The 17,497-nt window shown below is 38.9% G+C and overlaps 6 protein-coding genes across 6 annotated transcripts; 4 read left to right on the top strand and 2 right to left on the bottom strand.

Moving 5' to 3' along the window:
* Positions 1 to 1,223: 1,223 nt before the first annotated feature.
* LOC129246883 (nuclear pore complex protein Nup107) lies at positions 1,224 to 4,256 on the top strand. Its single transcript, XM_054885595.1, has 3 exons — positions 1,224 to 1,959; positions 2,022 to 3,698; positions 3,752 to 4,256. The coding sequence occupies exons 1-3, from the start codon at positions 1,374 to 1,376 to the stop codon at positions 4,114 to 4,116; spliced, it is 2,628 nt and encodes an 875-aa protein (XP_054741570.1). The 5' UTR covers positions 1,224 to 1,373; the 3' UTR covers positions 4,117 to 4,256.
* Positions 4,257 to 5,333: 1,077 nt separating this feature from the next.
* Positions 5,334 to 8,443, top strand: LOC129246885 (zinc finger protein 391). The gene is made up of 4 exons (XM_054885596.1): positions 5,334 to 5,801; positions 5,921 to 6,969; positions 7,060 to 7,144; positions 7,213 to 8,443. The coding sequence occupies exons 2-4, from the start codon at positions 5,968 to 5,970 to the stop codon at positions 8,178 to 8,180; spliced, it is 2,055 nt and encodes a 684-aa protein (XP_054741571.1). The 5' UTR covers positions 5,334 to 5,801; positions 5,921 to 5,967; the 3' UTR covers positions 8,181 to 8,443.
* Positions 8,444 to 8,478: 35 nt separating this feature from the next.
* Positions 8,479 to 9,736, bottom strand: LOC129246886 (replication termination factor 2). The gene is made up of 2 exons (XM_054885597.1): positions 9,620 to 9,736; positions 8,479 to 9,555 (listed from the first exon to the last, which is right to left on the bottom strand). The coding sequence occupies exons 1-2, from the start codon at positions 9,686 to 9,688 to the stop codon at positions 8,647 to 8,649; spliced, it is 978 nt and encodes a 325-aa protein (XP_054741572.1). The 5' UTR covers positions 9,689 to 9,736; the 3' UTR covers positions 8,479 to 8,646.
* A 1,324-nt stretch (positions 9,737 to 11,060) lies between these two features.
* On the top strand, positions 11,061 to 14,828 carry LOC129248053 (nonsense-mediated mRNA decay factor SMG8). Its single transcript, XM_054887476.1, has 14 exons — positions 11,061 to 11,215; positions 11,286 to 11,424; positions 11,497 to 11,771; positions 11,829 to 11,959; positions 12,018 to 12,111; positions 12,171 to 12,345; positions 12,404 to 12,577; positions 12,638 to 12,739; positions 12,790 to 12,836; positions 12,898 to 12,997; positions 13,050 to 13,420; positions 13,484 to 14,139; positions 14,201 to 14,355; positions 14,406 to 14,828. Exons 1-14 carry the CDS (start codon positions 11,166 to 11,168, stop codon positions 14,622 to 14,624), a joined length of 2,688 nt encoding a protein of 895 aa, XP_054743451.1. The 5' UTR covers positions 11,061 to 11,165; the 3' UTR covers positions 14,625 to 14,828.
* Positions 14,646 to 15,402, bottom strand: LOC129248054 (protein dpy-30 homolog). The gene is made up of 2 exons (XM_054887477.1): positions 15,258 to 15,402; positions 14,646 to 15,203 (listed from the first exon to the last, which is right to left on the bottom strand). Exon 2 carries the CDS (start codon positions 15,193 to 15,195, stop codon positions 14,890 to 14,892), a length of 306 nt encoding a protein of 101 aa, XP_054743452.1. The 5' UTR covers positions 15,196 to 15,203; positions 15,258 to 15,402; the 3' UTR covers positions 14,646 to 14,889.
* An 896-nt stretch (positions 15,403 to 16,298) lies between these two features.
* LOC129248075 (ER membrane protein complex subunit 3) lies at positions 16,299 to 17,446 on the top strand. The gene is made up of 2 exons (XM_054887507.1): positions 16,299 to 16,573; positions 16,636 to 17,446. The coding sequence occupies exons 1-2, from the start codon at positions 16,425 to 16,427 to the stop codon at positions 17,246 to 17,248; spliced, it is 762 nt and encodes a 253-aa protein (XP_054743482.1). The 5' UTR covers positions 16,299 to 16,424; the 3' UTR covers positions 17,249 to 17,446.
* Positions 17,447 to 17,497: the final 51 nt, after the last annotated feature.

Here is a 17,497-nt window from a genome sequence, read left to right as displayed (position 1 = left end):
ACCACCTTCTTGAACTCCCGTCCTGTGAATGCCGTAATCGGAGTCCAACCACCACCTATTGCAGATGAAGAGCTCCAGCTTCCCCGTGAGACCCGTGTAACACTGGCACAACTACGTTCTGGATACTGTAGCAGGTTAAACTCCTACATATCCAGAATCGACCCCGACATACCAAACACATGTCCGGCATGCGAAGGTACCCCGCACGACACTAACCACCTCTTCACATCCCCCCTTAAACCGACTCATCTAACCCCCCTCTCCCTCTGGACCCAACCTGTCGAAACAGCATGTTTCCTGGGCCTACCCCTAGATGAGCTAGACGAAGACGAACGATGATATGCCTACACTTACAGGGCTACCTATGCTGTTAACAACAACAACATTACAATTTAAATGTACTCTGTCCAATTTATAAGAAAGGTTAACACCGCTGTGCAAATAGGCAATGGGCAATACCAACAGCTGTGTCAGAAATGGGAGCGACCTCTACGAGCCATTTAATACCAAACGAGGTTTCAGATACGGTGATTCTTTATGACTCTTGTAACCTGATGCTGCTAAAGATTGTGTGAGCCGCAGACCTTAATCGCTCAGGCACCATTTATTATAAGAGCGTGCAATTGCTGGCGTATACCGATAATATTGACATCATCGGCATTAACAACCGCTTAGTTCTAGAAAGTGAATCTTGTGCTGAACGAGGACAAAACAAACAGTCGGTTCACTCGTGACTTAAAAGTTAGGATATTGAAATAAACGAAACTTAGTCGAAGAGACAGTTGTAAAGACAATTCATGTTTAACCGCCGTTAGGGTCGTTTCGTACGTATTAATTTCTCTGGCTTCGATTCTTTCGTGCATTACAACGAAATGTCAGCGCATTGCGAAATCCAATTAGAGAATTGCGCATGTAGGAGTAAAAAGTGTGTGTGCATTGCTATTGCCGTTGCAAAATTGTCTTGTGTAAGCGCCAAGTTAAAAACAATGTACCAATTCTACCAACAAAAAACTCTTCGGATATATTCAAACGGAAATTTCCTACAACTCGAAATACAGAAAACCAAATACCCTGAATTATCGTAGACGAACATAGATTCCGATAATAATAATAATCGGATTTTACGATAGATTTCAAAGAAACAAATCATTTTTTGTTTTTTTCGATAGTCATGGCAATACTTAACCTCATCAATTGTTTTTCGTCTACTGTGCTCGCCAATTCCGTCAAACAATAAGAAGAAGAATATAAATTTTGCATTTATATCCACCGGCATTTATATTACCGCTCATTGCAAATTAGAAGTGAAAATCAATATAATTTATAAATTCAGTTTGGACTACTAAAATTTACGGATATTTGTGTTCTAAAAAATGTCGCAAAGTCCCTTCGCTACCTCCAAACGTGGTCTCATCCAAATCAAACCGTTGCAAGCACAACAAAATACGAGTCGCAATGATCTCACGTTGTTGCCCAACGAATTGTCCCGTATTTTGGACCAATCGCAACGACAATTGTCACATAATAATTCCAGTGCATTTTTTGATCACTTCAATCTGACTGCTGGTGACGGCATGACCGCCAGTGAGCGTTCGGTTCTGGGCGACACCCATCACATGTGCTCGCTGAAAGAGAAAACAGATTTGCTATTTCCTCAATTCTTAGAAGTTTTACAAGGACGCACAAATGACTCGGAAGTTTTTGATACCATACAAGATTTGATACAGACGTGCGCTGGAGTCGCCGATGAGTTACAAAGAGAGCAACGCCAAGGAGCCAGTAACACCAAAGGCCAGATGAGCAATACGTTGTGGTTGGAGCAGGAAATGAAAACGTGGAAACTTTTATATGCGCTATACAAGGATCGTATAATGGTGCAAGCAGAAGGCGAAGGCATGGATTGTGAGATGCCCCCTTTGGGAGGTTCAGAGAAAGAGGTTATTACACAACTGTATGCGTGTAAGTAATCCGTTATTTTATAGATTTCGAGTATATCAAATGAATTTACGAATTTCTCACAGGCAACTCTACATTGCGTGAGTATCAGTTAATGGTCGACTGGCTTGAAGCTTGCTATGAGCAAAAAGATTCACAGCCACAGGTGGGTCATGTAACTAATCGCTCAGTGGGCTGGGAAAACACCCTCTTCAAGTTGCAAAATCGTCGTGATGTTGCATTCGGCACCGGAGTGGAAATTGTCAAGTCTCTAGATCCAGATGCGCCGATTCGTGAACGTCGCCCACTTCATGCGTTGGATGAGGAAGATAATTTACGCTTATCACGCTGTATTTTCACAGAAATACGTCAGGGCCGCATCGACGAAGCTATGGCACTTTGCAAATACAGTGGTCAAACTTGGCGCGCTGCTATACTTGAAGGTTGGCGTCTACATGAAGATCCTAACTATGAAACGCATATGAATACACGAGAAAAACTGCCAATTGAAGGTAACCCGCGGCGTGATATATGGAAGAAATGCGCCTGGTTGATGGCCGATTCGAAAAAGTTTGACGAGTATACACGCGCCATAGCTGGTGCTTTTTGTGGTCATCTCGACTCGTTAAAAGCGTTATTAAACGGCTCGTGGGAAGATCTGCTTTGGGCATATCTTAAGGTTCAAATTGATATACGTGTCGAAAGTGAAATACGCGCGTGCTGCATGAAAGCATATCAACAGCTACCGGACGGATATTGGAATGCAAAAATGTCACTAGAGCAGATTTTCGAAGAACTTTCTGTTAGCAATGATGCCACCGTTCGCGACTATGCCTGCAGTAAAGTTGGGACAATACAAAAGTACTTGATATTAGACAATATAGGGGAGCTATTGCAACACATGCGACATTGGGTGGAGGATGCCAATAATGCCAGTGATCTGAGCGAACCTCTTTCTCCACATCTTTTGCGCTTCCTAACCCATATTGTTCTCTTCATGCGTCAAATAGGGCGCGTTGATAAAGAAGAGACTGCAGATCGTATAGTTGCTGCATATGTGGAATCGTTGATTGACATGGGCGATGCACAATTAGTCGCTTTCTACACTGCAGCGCTTCCTGGAAAAATGCAAATGTTATTATACTCGAAATTCCTTGAAAGAGTCACTGAGACCACGGCCCGCTCGGCAGCGCTCACAGAAGCCCTTAGCGCTGGTTTGGATGTAGAAAATATTACACGTCACACTGTAGAGGCCATACGACAACGAATGCCAGTTGATGCAGACGAAGCTGATGCAGCGCGCGAAAAACTTCAAGTTGGCGATATTTCACCTTTCGACCAACGAAAAATCAGTGCGCTGGAGTGGCTCACTTTTTTGCCTACACAACGTGGAGAGCTCCTGTGGCAAGCGAATGCAATGATACGGACGTATGTTGCCGAGAACAAATCTGAATGTGTGCGCGCCGTTTATGAAATGGTGCCTACCGATTCACTATCGCAAATAATCAACATATTTGGATCGAAGGATAACTTCCCTTGTCGCGAGGAGTGCAGCATTAAAGAATATCTCAGTTATAAAGTATATTTGACAGCAATAGATAGTTTTAGCGATTGGTCCCGCCTACTACACAACCGTCCGAAGGAACCACAGCTTGTTGCAGGAGGTGCTAATTTCACCGAGCGCATTGCATCAGAGCACAAGGAGCAGGTTTATCGCGCTGAACTGAAACGCTGGGAAGCGAACTTGGAAGAGCAGAGTAAATGTAAGTTCATTAAATAAAAAAACTCACATCATATTAACATTTTTTTTGTCTAGTAACGCGAGATGCGCTTTTTAATATATTACTATTTCCTGAAAAGGGGTGGTTAATCGATCCGGATACACCCAAAGATCCCGTAAAAGTCAGTGAGTTGGATTGGGAAAATCGCCAAATACAGTTGGAGAAATTACGAAGTATCTGTTTGCCCGAAGTGGTGCTACTATTGCATAAAGTTTTGCATGTCGCCGGTGATTATCAAGGTTGTGTGAAACTGTCCGACGAGATCGCATCAGAAACTCGCCAACTTTACAAAGTGTATACGAAGCATAAGCTGGCTGAGTTGCTTTCGAAATTGGCCGAATCATCACTGGAACTTCTTAACAAGAAACTAGATCCTTGGGGATATGCGACAACACTCTAAAGTTTTGGATTAAATAATTAATCTTTTTGTTCGTTTTATATTTTTAAATGACCAATCATTTATTTGTAATTTGTAAGTGAATGTAAGTGAAGCAAGAATTGAATCCTATCAAAAAGGTGTTTGTAACTTTTTCCCCAAAATATTGTTTTAATGAACCGGTAAGGAAGTGCTACCCTGTTTTTGTAGAGCTTAAAGAATCATAGTCGATATTCATATTGAATTTCTTACTGAGCATTTAGTGCTGTCATTACTAAATAACAAATTATTGTGGTTACACCGCAACCAGGCGCGGAAAAGAAGGAAAATATATATCAGCTTTTGCGAAATGGTAATTGGTACAATAATATCTGGATAACTTTCGCGACGATCGGGCCCCTTTAAGGGGTTAGGTGGGTTTCAGAGGTTGAAAAAAAGGAGATTTTGACTATTTTTTTTTTAGTATATAAAATCATATATTTTATTTAAGCAATTCACTGTATCTAAGATACATATATAAACAGTATTTTGTGAAATTTTTATTTAAAAATTTCGAAAACTCAGCCGTTGGTACCTCATCTTCCTTGACGTCTCAAAAAAAATGCTCTTGCCGTGGACAGCATAGCTCATTATTGGTTCATCTAAAATCAGAAAACCAAACGGATTTCGTTAGTACATGGATAAATCTCGTTGTTGTACGAAGGAAAAAAAAATCAAAATTTGAAATTTTCGACATACATTGGCTAAAAAAAAATTGTTGTAATTAACAAAAAAAAAATCCTTCGTTCAATAACTAGATAATGTTATTTCAAAGATTTGTACAAAATTTGAACTAAATCGCTTCATAACTTTTCGAGATATCGTGTCCACCGACTTAAAAAATGGAGTTTTGAGATAAACACGTATACGAGCGAAGCGCTCAACTGACGTGGCCTAATGGGCGGAACTTCTGAAGGGTCTATCTCGTAGAATTTTACTCGGTTTGACTTAAAATTTTAGGAGAGTATTTTAAACATACTGTACTATTTAATGAGACAAAAAAACAAAATTCGATTTTTTGAAATTTTCAAACCCACCTAACCCCTTAACAGATCGAATTGTAAAAATAATTTGGTCAATATCACCGCCTTAGCCCTTATGTGAACACACTTTAATTCGTAACGCGTTTGAACTTAAACAAATGCAACTCTGTGTTGTTTGGCCGCAAAAAAAAAACAAAAAATAATCGCTTGCAACAACAACAGCGGCGTGCATTAATTCAGGCAGCCAAACAACGCTTCAGGAGCAGCAAAATAATAACAACAAACACATAGTTAAAATGTGAATAACAAAAAGTTATCCTTTTTTATGCGATTTGGTTTCATTATTAAATTAAAGGCTACTTATATAGAATTTAGTATACAAAAGATTGGTGCGAAAAATGGTCGAAGCATAAAATTAGCGGAGTGCGGAAAGGAAATCTAGTGCAGAAAAAGAGAATTTCAAACGCAGTTCTTGTATTCCGTAGAATTATTATATAGCCGATATTTATGCATAATAAAAAGGAGATTGAATACATTGAAGTGTTGAAGGGTTGTTACCAAATCCCATCAACACGGTTGTCAAGAGAGGAGATGAATTATCTAATGCAATAGAAACCAAAAAAAAATCAAAGTAATTGGAATAAAGTGCTTGAAATACAAATAAAATATTAAAAGTTCAAACAGAAGGTGAGATTTGTGAAGTTTGGCATGAGACTAATATCTAGTACTAATTTGACAATATCATGAATGTGATTTTACCTGGTTTGCCCATGCCCATTCCGTTTCTAATTTCTATTTTCTTACAGCCTTACTTAAATACATATATAATTTGCAAACGCAATTATCAGTCGCAATGGCAGTTCAGTTAAATCCGTACAATATTCCAAATATGAATGTTCCACTCACCATAACGCCTATAATACCTGCCTTAAAAGATCTATCGGTTTCGGCGGCGCCACCGTCAAAACCAGATCAGCGGCCACCGCAACCGGATTTGACATTTCATTGCATGTGCTGTCCGGCATATTTTGTAAATCCTTATATCCTATACCAGCACATGAACAGCAAACATCCACTACCACCCGAGGCTGAAGAAGATAATAAAACAGCATCAGACGATGATGATCAAGATTACAGTTGGGTACTCGAGCCAGTTTGCGAAATAGTAGATATGGGCGGCGAGGATGGCAATGATTCGGATAGTGATTCCGACTCTGACGACGATTCATCAAGCAGTTCATCGCAGAGTTCGAGTAGTAGCTCATCAACCGTAAGCGCCTCCAATTCAAATTCTAATACTCAAGATGGCATATCGAATGATGAGCAGGGCGATGGCGATGAGGATACTACGCGTATGACTGTGGTGAGCACCAATGCAGTGCCACCTGCAATTTATGAGGAAATTGTTGGTGGCGAGTCAACAAGTTCCTTGAGTACCGCTAGTGACTCGGATTTTCCAATGTTCAAATTAAAGACTGCAGATCCGCGTGAATCTACTTCGATTATATTGCTTAATCCGCGTCCAGCGGATATTGCAGATACAACACAAGAGATACAAAAGAATACGACTATAAAACCTGTGTTGGTGAAGCCGGGCAGAGGTAGACGTAGCGCTGCACAGAATGCTCAGCTCGCTGCTCTAACCAATGGTGATCAGAAGTGCTTTCAATGCGCACACTGTGAGGCATCCTTTCAAAATGCAGGTGATCTTTCAAAGCATGTGCGTTGTCACATCACCAACAAGCCATTTCAGTGTGCCATCTGTGAGAAGACTTTTACGCACATCGGTAGTTTGAATACCCATATTCGGATACATAGCGGAGAGAAACCATATAAATGCGAGCTGTGTCCAAAGGTAAGATGATTGCCACAGATCCATGAAAACTAAACGTAATACTTAGTGATAACTGTAAACATTAATTTTAACGTTTTCCCCCACCCAAAGGCTTTCACCCAGTCAAGCAGTCTAATGGTGCACGTTCGCTCTCATTCCATTCGAAAACCTCATCAATGCCATTTGTGCGACAAAGGTACTTTTTTATTAAGTCATTGCTTTTACTTTCTTTAATTTGCACTTTTTATAATTAATTCCACACAGGTTTTATAAACTCAAGTTCTCTTGTGTTGCATCTGAAGTCTCATGATGATACGGAAGTCTTCAATTGCCCCGACTGCGACAAATCTTTCAAACAGGAAGACTTGCTCGAGAAGCATCTGCAAATGCATACACAGCAACTTGTCTATCAGTGCTCAATCTGCCGTGAAGCTTTCCGTACATCCTCCGAGTTAGTTCAGCATATGAAGTGTCACATGGGTGAAAAACCCTTCACCTGTTCCATATGTGACCGTTCTTTCACACAATCGGGCAGTCTTGGCATACACATGCGCATTCATACCGGCGAACGACCATTCCAATGCAAGCTGTGCGATAAAGCCTTCACCCAAGCATCCAGTCTGAGTGTGCATATGAAAATTCATACGGGTGAAAAGGCATATCCCTGCCACATATGCGGGAAATCATATAGCCAACAAGCGTATCTAAACAAACATGTACAAGCTCACTTGACAGCTGGACAAACTGCGACGTCGTTGAATGTGGTCAATAATTATCCGTTTACAACTGCATCCTTGCCCTCGCAGGAAACTTTAGTTTGTATAGTTTGCGGTGCCTTGCACAAGGATGTCAGCTCTTTGGCGTTACACGTCACGCAAAAGCATGCTGTGTTGCTGAATAATAGTGTTGGCAACGCCGCAGCACAAATGCAAATACCGTCGGGTAATGTGAGCGAAGAGGATCGTCGATTGCAGGAGCAACAGTATATGCAACAACTGCAATTGATGCTGCGCACCGCGAATGGCGGTGTATTGCCACAAATTGCCATGGATGTGGATATGGTAGATGGCGAAGAAGATGCAGACAACGAAGAAGAGGAAACCGGCAGCTTTGAACCAGATGGAGATTATGGACATAATGCAAAGATGGAGGACTTGGATATAAAGCAGGAATTCGATACAGAATCCTTCGACGACTACGGCGCTGAGGAAGAAGTGGAAACTGAAGAATGAATTAAAATGCATTATTGGCAATAGTCATATTATATAGTAGAAGGAATGAGTTATAGCCCACGTGAAAATTTTTTTATTGATTATTCATACTATGTAATATATATTATTACGTTGGGCCATTTAATTCTACTCAAATCTATTTAACATGAAAATGTGCATCTGCTTTGACATTATTTTACCTGCACTAATTCAGTATTGTTTATATTTTATAATTCTTTACCTGTGCATGATTTTAGGGATAATAAAATTTTTGCTTGATTATATTTATAGTTTTTTTTTTTTCAATTAAAAGGTACCATTTTTCATTATACTATTAAGTATACTGAATACTAATTTATTGTATGTAAGTTTTATATAGCATTAATGCTCCAGGTTTATGTCAAAAGAGACTTACATCTAGGATTTAAGAAAAAAAATTTCTTAAAGTTTCTATTCATAAAAACATTCCTCTGCAACTTTCCTACAACTAATTGTAGAACGGATTGTAGGTAACCCAATGTGCGCGTGATTGTTCTTTCTCACTTTTATGCGTAGTAAACAATGACTTGTAAACATCGCTGGCCTTTGGATCTTTTGCGACACTATAATTGGTCTTTAAACGTTTCATTTCCGGATCCTCTAAAGCATTTTCAGCTGCCCCTGAACGTTTTAGATTTGCGACCATCTTCGTTTTTGTTTGAATCGCTGCGGCCTTGCTTGTGGAGGGTGCACTCTCAGCTGCCTGCTTTTCGTTTTTAGAAAGTTTCCCATTTGATACAACATCCGGTTTTTCTATTTGTACATCATCTTTTTTATCCTTATTTTGTTTTGAATTATCCTCGACAGGTTTCTTCTCTTTTTTCTCTTTCTTATCTTTCTTACACGCCTTACGTTTTACATTACGCATTTCCATTTTAGCCTGCATCAATTCCAAATCTTCATCAGATCCATTCAGCACAATTACATCCTCGATCCCAAATGGCACGAGACAAAGCGGGCATGTACTGCCACCGCTGTCGTCACGTTTTATTTGCTTAAGCGCCCGCTCAGATATTACACAACCGCAGGTCCACAAGGCAACGAAGCGAAATTTTCCCGACATTTCAAGTCCTATTAATTTGCATATGTATGGAGCATGGCGCGTGTCCAACAGGCCTTCAGTTTTATCTTCGTCAGTGTAAGCTGGATTTGGTGTAAGTTGAAGAGTTTTGATGTCTTTTAAACTGCGAATATGCTTGGCGGATTCTGGCATTTTTTCCTTTTCTAGTAATTGTTCTATGACGCTTTGCTTAGTGTACATACGCCCTAGAGCGCACATCACGATTGGCTCTTGCAATCGTTGTTGAGTTAGCGCACAATGAAGCCAGCGAAACTCGCGTTCAGCGTCTTTATCTTTCTATAAAGAATTAAAAAAAAATTAATTTTGTTTTTAGTTTTAACACGGAACTGTTTGTACTCACCTGTTCTGGTTTTTTAGCTGTGCGCACGAGCTCGTCTCGACGAGGTATAGTACCACCATCGCAACCCATTTTTATTTAAACTCTGATGTACGTATTTAAGATTTAAATGCAAGCGATTACTTTTACTTTTCTAAAGTTGTTGAATTTACGCTATGAATAATAAAACTTAGCTGCCTTTCAATATTTACACACTTCACTTTCTATCAAAATAATAGCACAACAAACTTCTTCTTTACGAGCCAGCCATTCACAGTGAATTTTTAAATTAAGTGGAAATTTAGTATGCATGAACGAATTTAAAGAGATCGCAGCACGGTTTGTTTTTCGTTGCTAGTTTCGCACCACAACTCTTGTAATTGGTACGAGTGATAAATGAATGCATGCATAAACATGAAGTTATGCGATATATCGCATTATATACATATTTTACGTAATTATCTAAAGTTAAAAACCATCTCAAATTAACATCATATTCTTCAATTTTTTAATCAAAGCTTTTAGAAACTTTTCAGGTATATGGTCTCTTAGCCACGCAACTTTATTCACACTTGCACGCTTACCACGGACCACTCTCTCTATTTTTTCGCGCACAAATTGCCAGAGAAAATAAATGTTTCATATGAAAATATTTTGACAGCTGTTTACTCTTTAACATGCAACAAAAATTTAATGTGAAATGAGAACGTCAAAATATTTCATTTCATTTCGCTTTATTATTTTCATGTGACAACATTTTTTCACAGAACGTGAATAGAAAGTGTAATGAAAATGGGAAAAACCTTTCATTTCACGTTTACCCCTAACGAGAAATGACCCCCATATCACTTTAACACTAACCGAATCGGTGTATCACGTATACCTATTCTTACCAAAACCGGTCATTTGATCGGTTATGAAATAATTGTTTTTCCAAACAAAATCTCAATTTATTTAATTTTAATTAATACTTTCAAATAACAATAAAATAATAAATCATACATTTTCGGTTTTTTGTATTATATATGTATTATATAAAGTTAAATTAACCAAGAAAAAATAGTCAGTTTATATTTTTACATTCAATTTTGTAACCGGTCATTTGACCGGGTGCGGTACGGTTAGTGTTAAACAATGTTTACTAACTCCACATCTATACCTTTTACTAAATGTGTCTTAACAGCTGTAAAATTTTTATTTTGACTTTGTCCCGTTTTTTTGATGTGGGCACCTCGCGATCTTAATTTTGATCACATGCAAATGGTGCGAAAAAATTTAAATAGAGTTGTCAAACCACAAAATGGCTGTGATGGCAAGAAATTGGTTAAGACAGTTATCTTTCAGTAGTGAAGTTCGTGTCTTCGCCTGACATTTCTGTTTTAGCAGAGTTTTTGTAACATTTCCATCAGAAGTGTAGATTTGGGGTAAGTAGCTTATTGTGAATGATAACCGAAAAATCAGCTGTTTCAATTCATGTAAACAAATATTAAATTCCTCCTAAAGACGCTAAAATATATGTAGATTTGCGAATATTTTTCTCAAATAAATAACTCAATCGGATTGTGTAAAGATGCCTGAATATCAAAGTTGGACTTTCCCGGATATACCCGCAGATCTAACGTAAGTAAACTAGAATTCATAGGCTTGTGAATTTTTTAATCCTTTAATTAATGTGCAATGATACATCCAGCGAACTGTTTTTCCAAAATGATGAAAAGCTGGTGGTGGTGGGTGTAATAGGGAAATCAGCTTTCTGCGATAGCAATAAAATGGTTGCAATCGGTGTGTTGGACAGTCACCCCAGCTTGCTGAAGCATGAGCCGCAAGAGGTAGGCTACCATCAACTTTAGCCAAGAGTATAACTAATTTTATTTGTTTTTATTAAAATTCTTTAAAATTAGGGTAGTATTCAATTCTATTATAACCGTAAGAAGTCGATGTTGCTGCTGCACTTTGAAACCACATTTGATGCCGCATGTATGCAGAAAATGCTGGAGGAAGAGCTGGCACTAGATACGTATGGGCATTTCTTGCTATTCAATCAGCGTGTGCGTAATCGTTTTGCGCGAATGATGCTCTTTGCCACACAAATTTGTCACGTAATTGTTTTTGTTGAACTAAATGTAACTTTCGATTCATCTCTGTTGATGATCTTTAGAGCACTAAAGATTATAAGGTTTGTAAGGTAGAGCAGTTCTAAGTGTTTTTAATAACTTTAAAATTTCTTGCCCAGGGACAAGTACATACTAAAGTTTTTGCCAAAACTGGTTAAGAACTCCAGCACTGGTACATTTTTAGGCAAATCTGCACGCTTGTGTTCACCGCGTGTGCTTTTCCTCTTCGAGAACTATCCGGATGGTTATGGTAATTTGAGTGAAATATACTCTAAAATCCATTGAAATTAATTGTACCGAATTTTTAGAGAAAACAAACGAATGCATTTCTAAACTAGAGTTTGAAGTGGAGGATAGCATTTATAAAATGCTGCGAAACGAATTCATTATCACCAACAACAGGTGCTTTTTTTTATTAACGCTCTCGTTTAAGTCATCTTTAAAATATTCATAATTCACAGCGGCATGTCGCTTTTTTCTATACCGAGCAATAAGCGGTTTGTCTACTACAACACAAACCCACGTCTGCGTGAGGATCCATTGCTGAAATCAATAACATTGCTGCAAAGCTTTTTGCAGAAATCTAATTTTAAAGAAGACGACGAAGACGATCTTGAAGATTTGCAGCCTTTCAAGGTAGCAGAAGATTATTTGAAAAGAAATTAATTTCTGTGTTCATTTTCGATACTTTTAGGGATTTGGTAAACCACTCATACAATGCAATCTGGAACGCATTCAACAATCTGCAAAGGAAACATGTGTCAAAGAGCGTAATTTTATGGATTTATTGATGGACCATGTCAACGAAGCACTACAAACGGGCTTTGATGATAGTTCGACCAAGTTTAAAGGCAAAAACCATTTTGTGGTATGTGGAAAATATGGGGAAAATAGCGAAAAATCGTTGGTAATTTATTATTTTTCATAGATACTCCCAGCCAAGTCCTGGTACGAAACTTTCAAGATGTTGCATAAGATTTTCATCGAAAATCCAGATAATCCCAAATTTGAGGCCAACGATGGAGATTATGTGAGTTAACGCAATTTTATTAACTATTTGTTAATGTAGATCCATTTCAGAAAGCATACCTGGAGAATTTCAATAAAATTATGAACATCGATGATGAGTAAGTGACATAATATACATCACGCCATCAAGCAAATGCAATGCGATTCTCTGTATTGTAGATTCTTCAACGCCTGCTGTGACATCGGCTTGCAGAAGGCCTTTGCAATGTATAACAACCCAACATTGACGCACTACAGCAGTACAGTGCATAAAAAACTGGTATGAGTGTTGCTGTTTTTATGTTCATAGTAAAAAATTGTAATTTTGCAAGGTTGATGAGGCCGTTATTTTGTACATGAAATATGCGCGCGGTACACAAACCGTTATTAACGAATCGAAACTACGTGAAATGTGTGAGCGGTGCTGGCAAAATGGTAAACAACAATGCGAGCTGCCGAGCCTACGCGGCCATCCTTGCATACTGCCCAAACACATCGTTAAAGATGCCTCGGAGCATAGCAGTGCGCACGTCTTTATCTCCGCATGTAATTGTGGGCGTACACAGGGACGGCGTGAGGATCCCTACACTATAAGGCATGCAAATTATGAATTCTACGAATACATGGCGAATAATTGTAATCTTTGCGCTAAAGTAAAAAAAGTGCATTTCCCAGTTTTTGAACCGTCTGTCAATGATTACAGGTTAGTGTGTAGGAAAACTATATTTATCAATTGCACTATCTATCTTTTGGTATCTTATAACAGAGCTGCCGAGTTCGAGGTCGCATTCCCAAAGCTGTCAATACACGATTCTATGGATTTAGCTGACCGACATAATCTGCGCTCTCCCGATTCCATTGATTCTGACGAGTGCTCCCAACCACTTACCGCCTCACAAGGTACGCATACCAACCTGAGTCTCGTCTCATCCGATGAACTGGATAAAATCGCCGTTAATGATGCTGATATGCAAAGCTCCGACGAATCGCTTAATGAATTGGTTATACAGGTGAAGGATAAAGATGCACAAAAAGCAGAGGAGAAAGAGCGTAGTATATATAGGCAGCCATCTACTACTGAATATCTACCTGGCATGGTTCATACAGAGTCGCCTTTGGGTTTGCTGCCGCGTTTTCCGAGTTGGTCGCTGGTGTGTGCCGGTCCAAGTTCTGTTTACAGTCACAACACCGGTCTGATGGAGCACTTTCAAAGTGGTTTTTTGTCGGGCGCAAATTTTCTGCTCCCCTGGGATGTGCATGTACGTTTGGAGCACTCGCAATCGTGGGCATATGAGAAAACACGTCTGCGTAAAATGGGTGAAGTATTCATATTGAAGATATTTGTTGGTTGCGAGTATGAGTGCCCGCGTGGCCATAGATTTATGATGAGCTCGGCAGATAAGGTTTTGCGCGGTGGGTCAGGTATGACAAAACAATACTCTGTATTAATTTTAGGTTTTATAGCGTCATATATTTCTTGCAGGTATACTTCGTGATAGTGGCAGTAAAATAGTCTATAACAATATGCCCTTGTATTTCCCATGTCCTTGTCGTTCGCATAAGGCTGATGTGGCGCAGCTAATGCGTGTGCATGTGGTGACGCCGAAGGCACCTGTAAATGTAATCTTGGATCCAAAGGTATATGCATCAGTTTGTTATTTCGCGTTTCTATTTCTATCTTGTTTTAGGTGCGCACTGGTGAACGAGAATATATTTTTTCGATGGGTCTGCCTAATCCTCCGAAACTAACACAAAGCGCTTACTGGATTTTGCGACTCCCTTACATATATCAAGGTGACGCAGGCCCCATAGCTCCACCAACCGAAGTATCCGCAACTAATGCAATCAATTATGGTTGCCTGTTGGCGGGCATGTTTGGCGTTAGCGAAACAGAAGTAGATGACTAAGACACTAAAACACAAGCTGCGTATTTATTTTGTAAGCCTATATTTGTACATAAACATTCATGATCGAGCAAAGTCAGATAGATTTTCTCAAACTATTAAAATACAATTACTAAGATTTATGTTTATAAATCGTGCAAGATTAGAAGAGAAAGTTAAATTGGACGCGCGAACGCGAAATAAAGGAAAGCTGGATTTCATCTTAAATACTATGCATTTTTTGAATTTTGAGTTTTACTTGCGCTAATCCATATTCCAATTCTCTAATCTAAATATTTTCTGGTAACGATTCTTCACAGCGATTTTTGTTTTTCAGCAGATAAGCCGCTAAAAAACTTACGGGGTCTGCTGGTCGTTCTCGTGCTAGTGTCTGCAAACCGTGTAATAGTATCGGTGCTACCGTTTGGTCTAAATATTGACGAGTGGGCAGTGAGCTTAGATCTGTTCGAGGCTTCTTACATTGGGGTTGCGCAGACGATTGCTGATTATGATTTGTCGCATTACCGGCCGCATCGGTTGCAGGCTGTTGATCGGCAACTGGCTGTGGTGTGGATGATCTGTCATTTTTATCCATGGCAACAACTGCGCAAAAATTATTAAGAAAAAGGCAAACGAATTTTATACGTTTTTACTAACCTTTCTCTTGTTCTCAAATATCTAACAATAATAAAAAAAAGAAAAAATCAACAAAAGCTGCTTTTCAACTCTTCAGTCTGTATTTGTAAGATTTGATTTAAAAATCAATGTGAAATGTCAAACCACAGCAGATTCTACAAGTACTTTAGAGTTCACAATAAATGTGATAGCCATACACGATAGTCTGCCGTTCCTGGCAGCTATATGGTAACTATTCACAACAAGACGCATCTAGAAAAGGTGAAGAGGTGAGTAGCTGATTTTTTTCTTGTGATTCGGTGGTTTGATTGTCAATGCCATACGCATTCTATGTGTTTAAGCCGCTCAAACTAAAAAGCTACAAATTCAAAAAACATGTAAAGCTAAGACAAATCGAACATAGAAAGTCGCGTCGTCCCAAAAGCGTTACTTAATTTTTCGCCATTTTGACAATAATATAAAACAAACGAGCCAAACAAACAAAAGGAAGATAGATAGAATTACTAGTTTGCAAATATTCAGTGATTACATTGTGTTTTAAAGATTTTTGACTTTTAAATTAAACAAATTATTTAAAATAAAGTAACGCGTTAACTTGTAAAACTACAACCTACAACTACTATTTTTTTGCTTTTATGCGGATGACGTCATAGCGAGAGAGTGTGTGTATGTGCGTATAATTTTCTGTGTTTGGTATTTTTTGCTTTCACCCACTGTTTTTCTTCCTTTTGCTTGTAAACTCTCGCAGCCTAATGTCACAGTGAATTCGGAAGGTGCCATCTCTTTTTCTTCCATTTTTGTGGTTAAGCGGCGAGAACAAACATTTCGAAAGGAGAAATAGGGTAATTTATAAGAAGAAGACGAGAACATAGTATTTTATATACCAACAACGAGATGGGATATTTAGGGGTTGACGCGCTAGTAGTAACCATAAAAAGGGCTATTAATGGTGAAATGCCATACTACCTAATTTGAAAATTAAGATTGAGTACCTAGCCTTATCAAACGTCTTTTTCCAACACTTCTCCCATTGTGAACTCTATCCTCTAATAACCGTCTACAGTACTGTCAATTGCAATTGACAATTCATTACCTATCGCATAAAAAGTGGAAAATTCTATTTCCACAAATATTAACTATAAATTGTATTAATATAGCCTGTAATTTGTTTACTGTATTTGTGGCAAGATGACGGAGCTGCTTATCGATCCGAATATACGAGTTTGGGTTTTCCTTCCCATAGTGCTTATCACATTTTTCGTTGGGGTGATACGCCACTATGTGTCCGTGCTAATATCATCACAAAAGAAGGCCGAAATTACACAAATTCAAGATAGGTTCGTCTTGTTAGAATATAAACAGATTGAATAAAATTTTGTGATATTACCCATATTTGCAGTCAAGCTATGATACGTGCGCGCCTACTACGCGAAAATGGCAAATACCTTACTGCTCATTCGTTCGCCATGCGGAAAAATTTCTTCAACCACGAAGAAACAGGCTACTTCAAAACTCAAAAACGTGCACCGGTAGCTCAAAATTCCACAGCTATGCTAACAGACATGGTGAAAGGCAACTTCATCAATGTATTGCCAATGGTAATTATCGGTGGCTGGATTAATTGGATGTTCTCAGGATTTGTCACCACCAAAGTGCCCTTCCCCCTAACATTGCGTTTCAAACCAATGTTGCAACGCGGTGTAGAACTTGCTTCTCTAGATGCTGCCTGGGTATCGTCTGCTTCATGGTATTTCTTAAACGTCTTCGGTCTGCGCTCCATATATACACTTGTACTGGGCGAGAATAATCAAGCAGATCAGACACAAGCGCAGGCAGATGCCATGACGGGTGCAGCAATGACGATGCCGCAGGATCCGAAGGCGGCTTTTAAAGCTGAATGGGAAGCTTTGGAAATCACAGAGTACCATAGTGCGTTGAAGAATGTAGAAAAGGATCTGCTGCATTACGCTTTCGGTGGCGATATATCGGTGGAGAATAGTGTGCGACAGTAGCTACACGAACGTATTCTAATATTTTAATATATTTTCATATTAGCTTCGGTATATAATTCGACACTGGGTTTTAGTCGCCCAGGAGGTGTATGACTAGCGAAATACTGTAAATTTAGTCAAATTTCGTAAAGCGAATAAATCGGTTTTATTAGACCAAATATATGAATATTCCAACAAAATAAAATAGTGTGACGATAATTTGCAGCAACTCATATAATATGATCCATATATCCACGGTTAGCCTTTTAT

The sequence above is a fragment of the Anastrepha obliqua genome, chromosome 5, assembly GCF_027943255.1.
Source record: "Anastrepha obliqua isolate idAnaObli1 chromosome 5, idAnaObli1_1.0, whole genome shotgun sequence".
Taxonomy (NCBI): Eukaryota; Metazoa; Arthropoda; class Insecta; order Diptera; family Tephritidae; genus Anastrepha; species Anastrepha obliqua.
Note: the sequence above shows the minus strand (reverse complement) of the source record. Positions and strands in the feature narration are given on the sequence as shown.

Bases quoted from the DNA above. Each gene is read 5' to 3' on its own strand.
- LOC129248053 (XM_054887476.1), top strand. From the start codon at position 11,166: ATGCCTGAATATCAAAGTTGGACTTTCCCGGATATACCCGCAGATCTA. The intron at 12,112-12,170 runs GTGCTTTTTTTT...CATAATTCACAG, and splicing joins TTCATTATCACCAACAACAG to CGGCATGTCGCTTTTTTCTA. The intron at 12,740-12,789 runs GTGAGTTAACGC...GATCCATTTCAG, and splicing joins AGGCCAACGATGGAGATTAT to AAAGCATACCTGGAGAATTT.
- LOC129246883 (XM_054885595.1), top strand. From the start codon at position 1,374: ATGTCGCAAAGTCCCTTCGCTACCTCCAAACGTGGTCTCATCCAAATC. The intron at 1,960-2,021 runs GTAAGTAATCCG...AATTTCTCACAG, and splicing joins TATTACACAACTGTATGCGT to GCAACTCTACATTGCGTGAG. The intron at 3,699-3,751 runs GTAAGTTCATTA...TTTTTTGTCTAG, and splicing joins CTTGGAAGAGCAGAGTAAAT to TAACGCGAGATGCGCTTTTT.
- LOC129248075 (XM_054887507.1), top strand. From the start codon at position 16,425: ATGACGGAGCTGCTTATCGATCCGAATATACGAGTTTGGGTTTTCCTT. The intron at 16,574-16,635 runs GTTCGTCTTGTT...CCATATTTGCAG, and splicing joins ATTACACAAATTCAAGATAG to TCAAGCTATGATACGTGCGC.
- LOC129246886 (XM_054885597.1), bottom strand. From the start codon at position 9,688: ATGGGTTGCGATGGTGGTACTATACCTCGTCGAGACGAGCTCGTGCGC. The intron at 9,556-9,619 runs GTGAGTACAAAC...AATTCTTTATAG, and splicing joins CAGCTAAAAAACCAGAACAG to AAAGATAAAGACGCTGAACG.
- LOC129246885 (XM_054885596.1), top strand. From the start codon at position 5,968: ATGGCAGTTCAGTTAAATCCGTACAATATTCCAAATATGAATGTTCCA. The intron at 6,970-7,059 runs GTAAGATGATTG...CCCCACCCAAAG, and splicing joins AATGCGAGCTGTGTCCAAAG to GCTTTCACCCAGTCAAGCAG. The intron at 7,145-7,212 runs GTACTTTTTTAT...AATTCCACACAG, and splicing joins ATGCCATTTGTGCGACAAAG to GTTTTATAAACTCAAGTTCT.
- LOC129248054 (XM_054887477.1), bottom strand. From the start codon at position 15,195: ATGGATAAAAATGACAGATCATCCACACCACAGCCAGTTGCCGATCAA.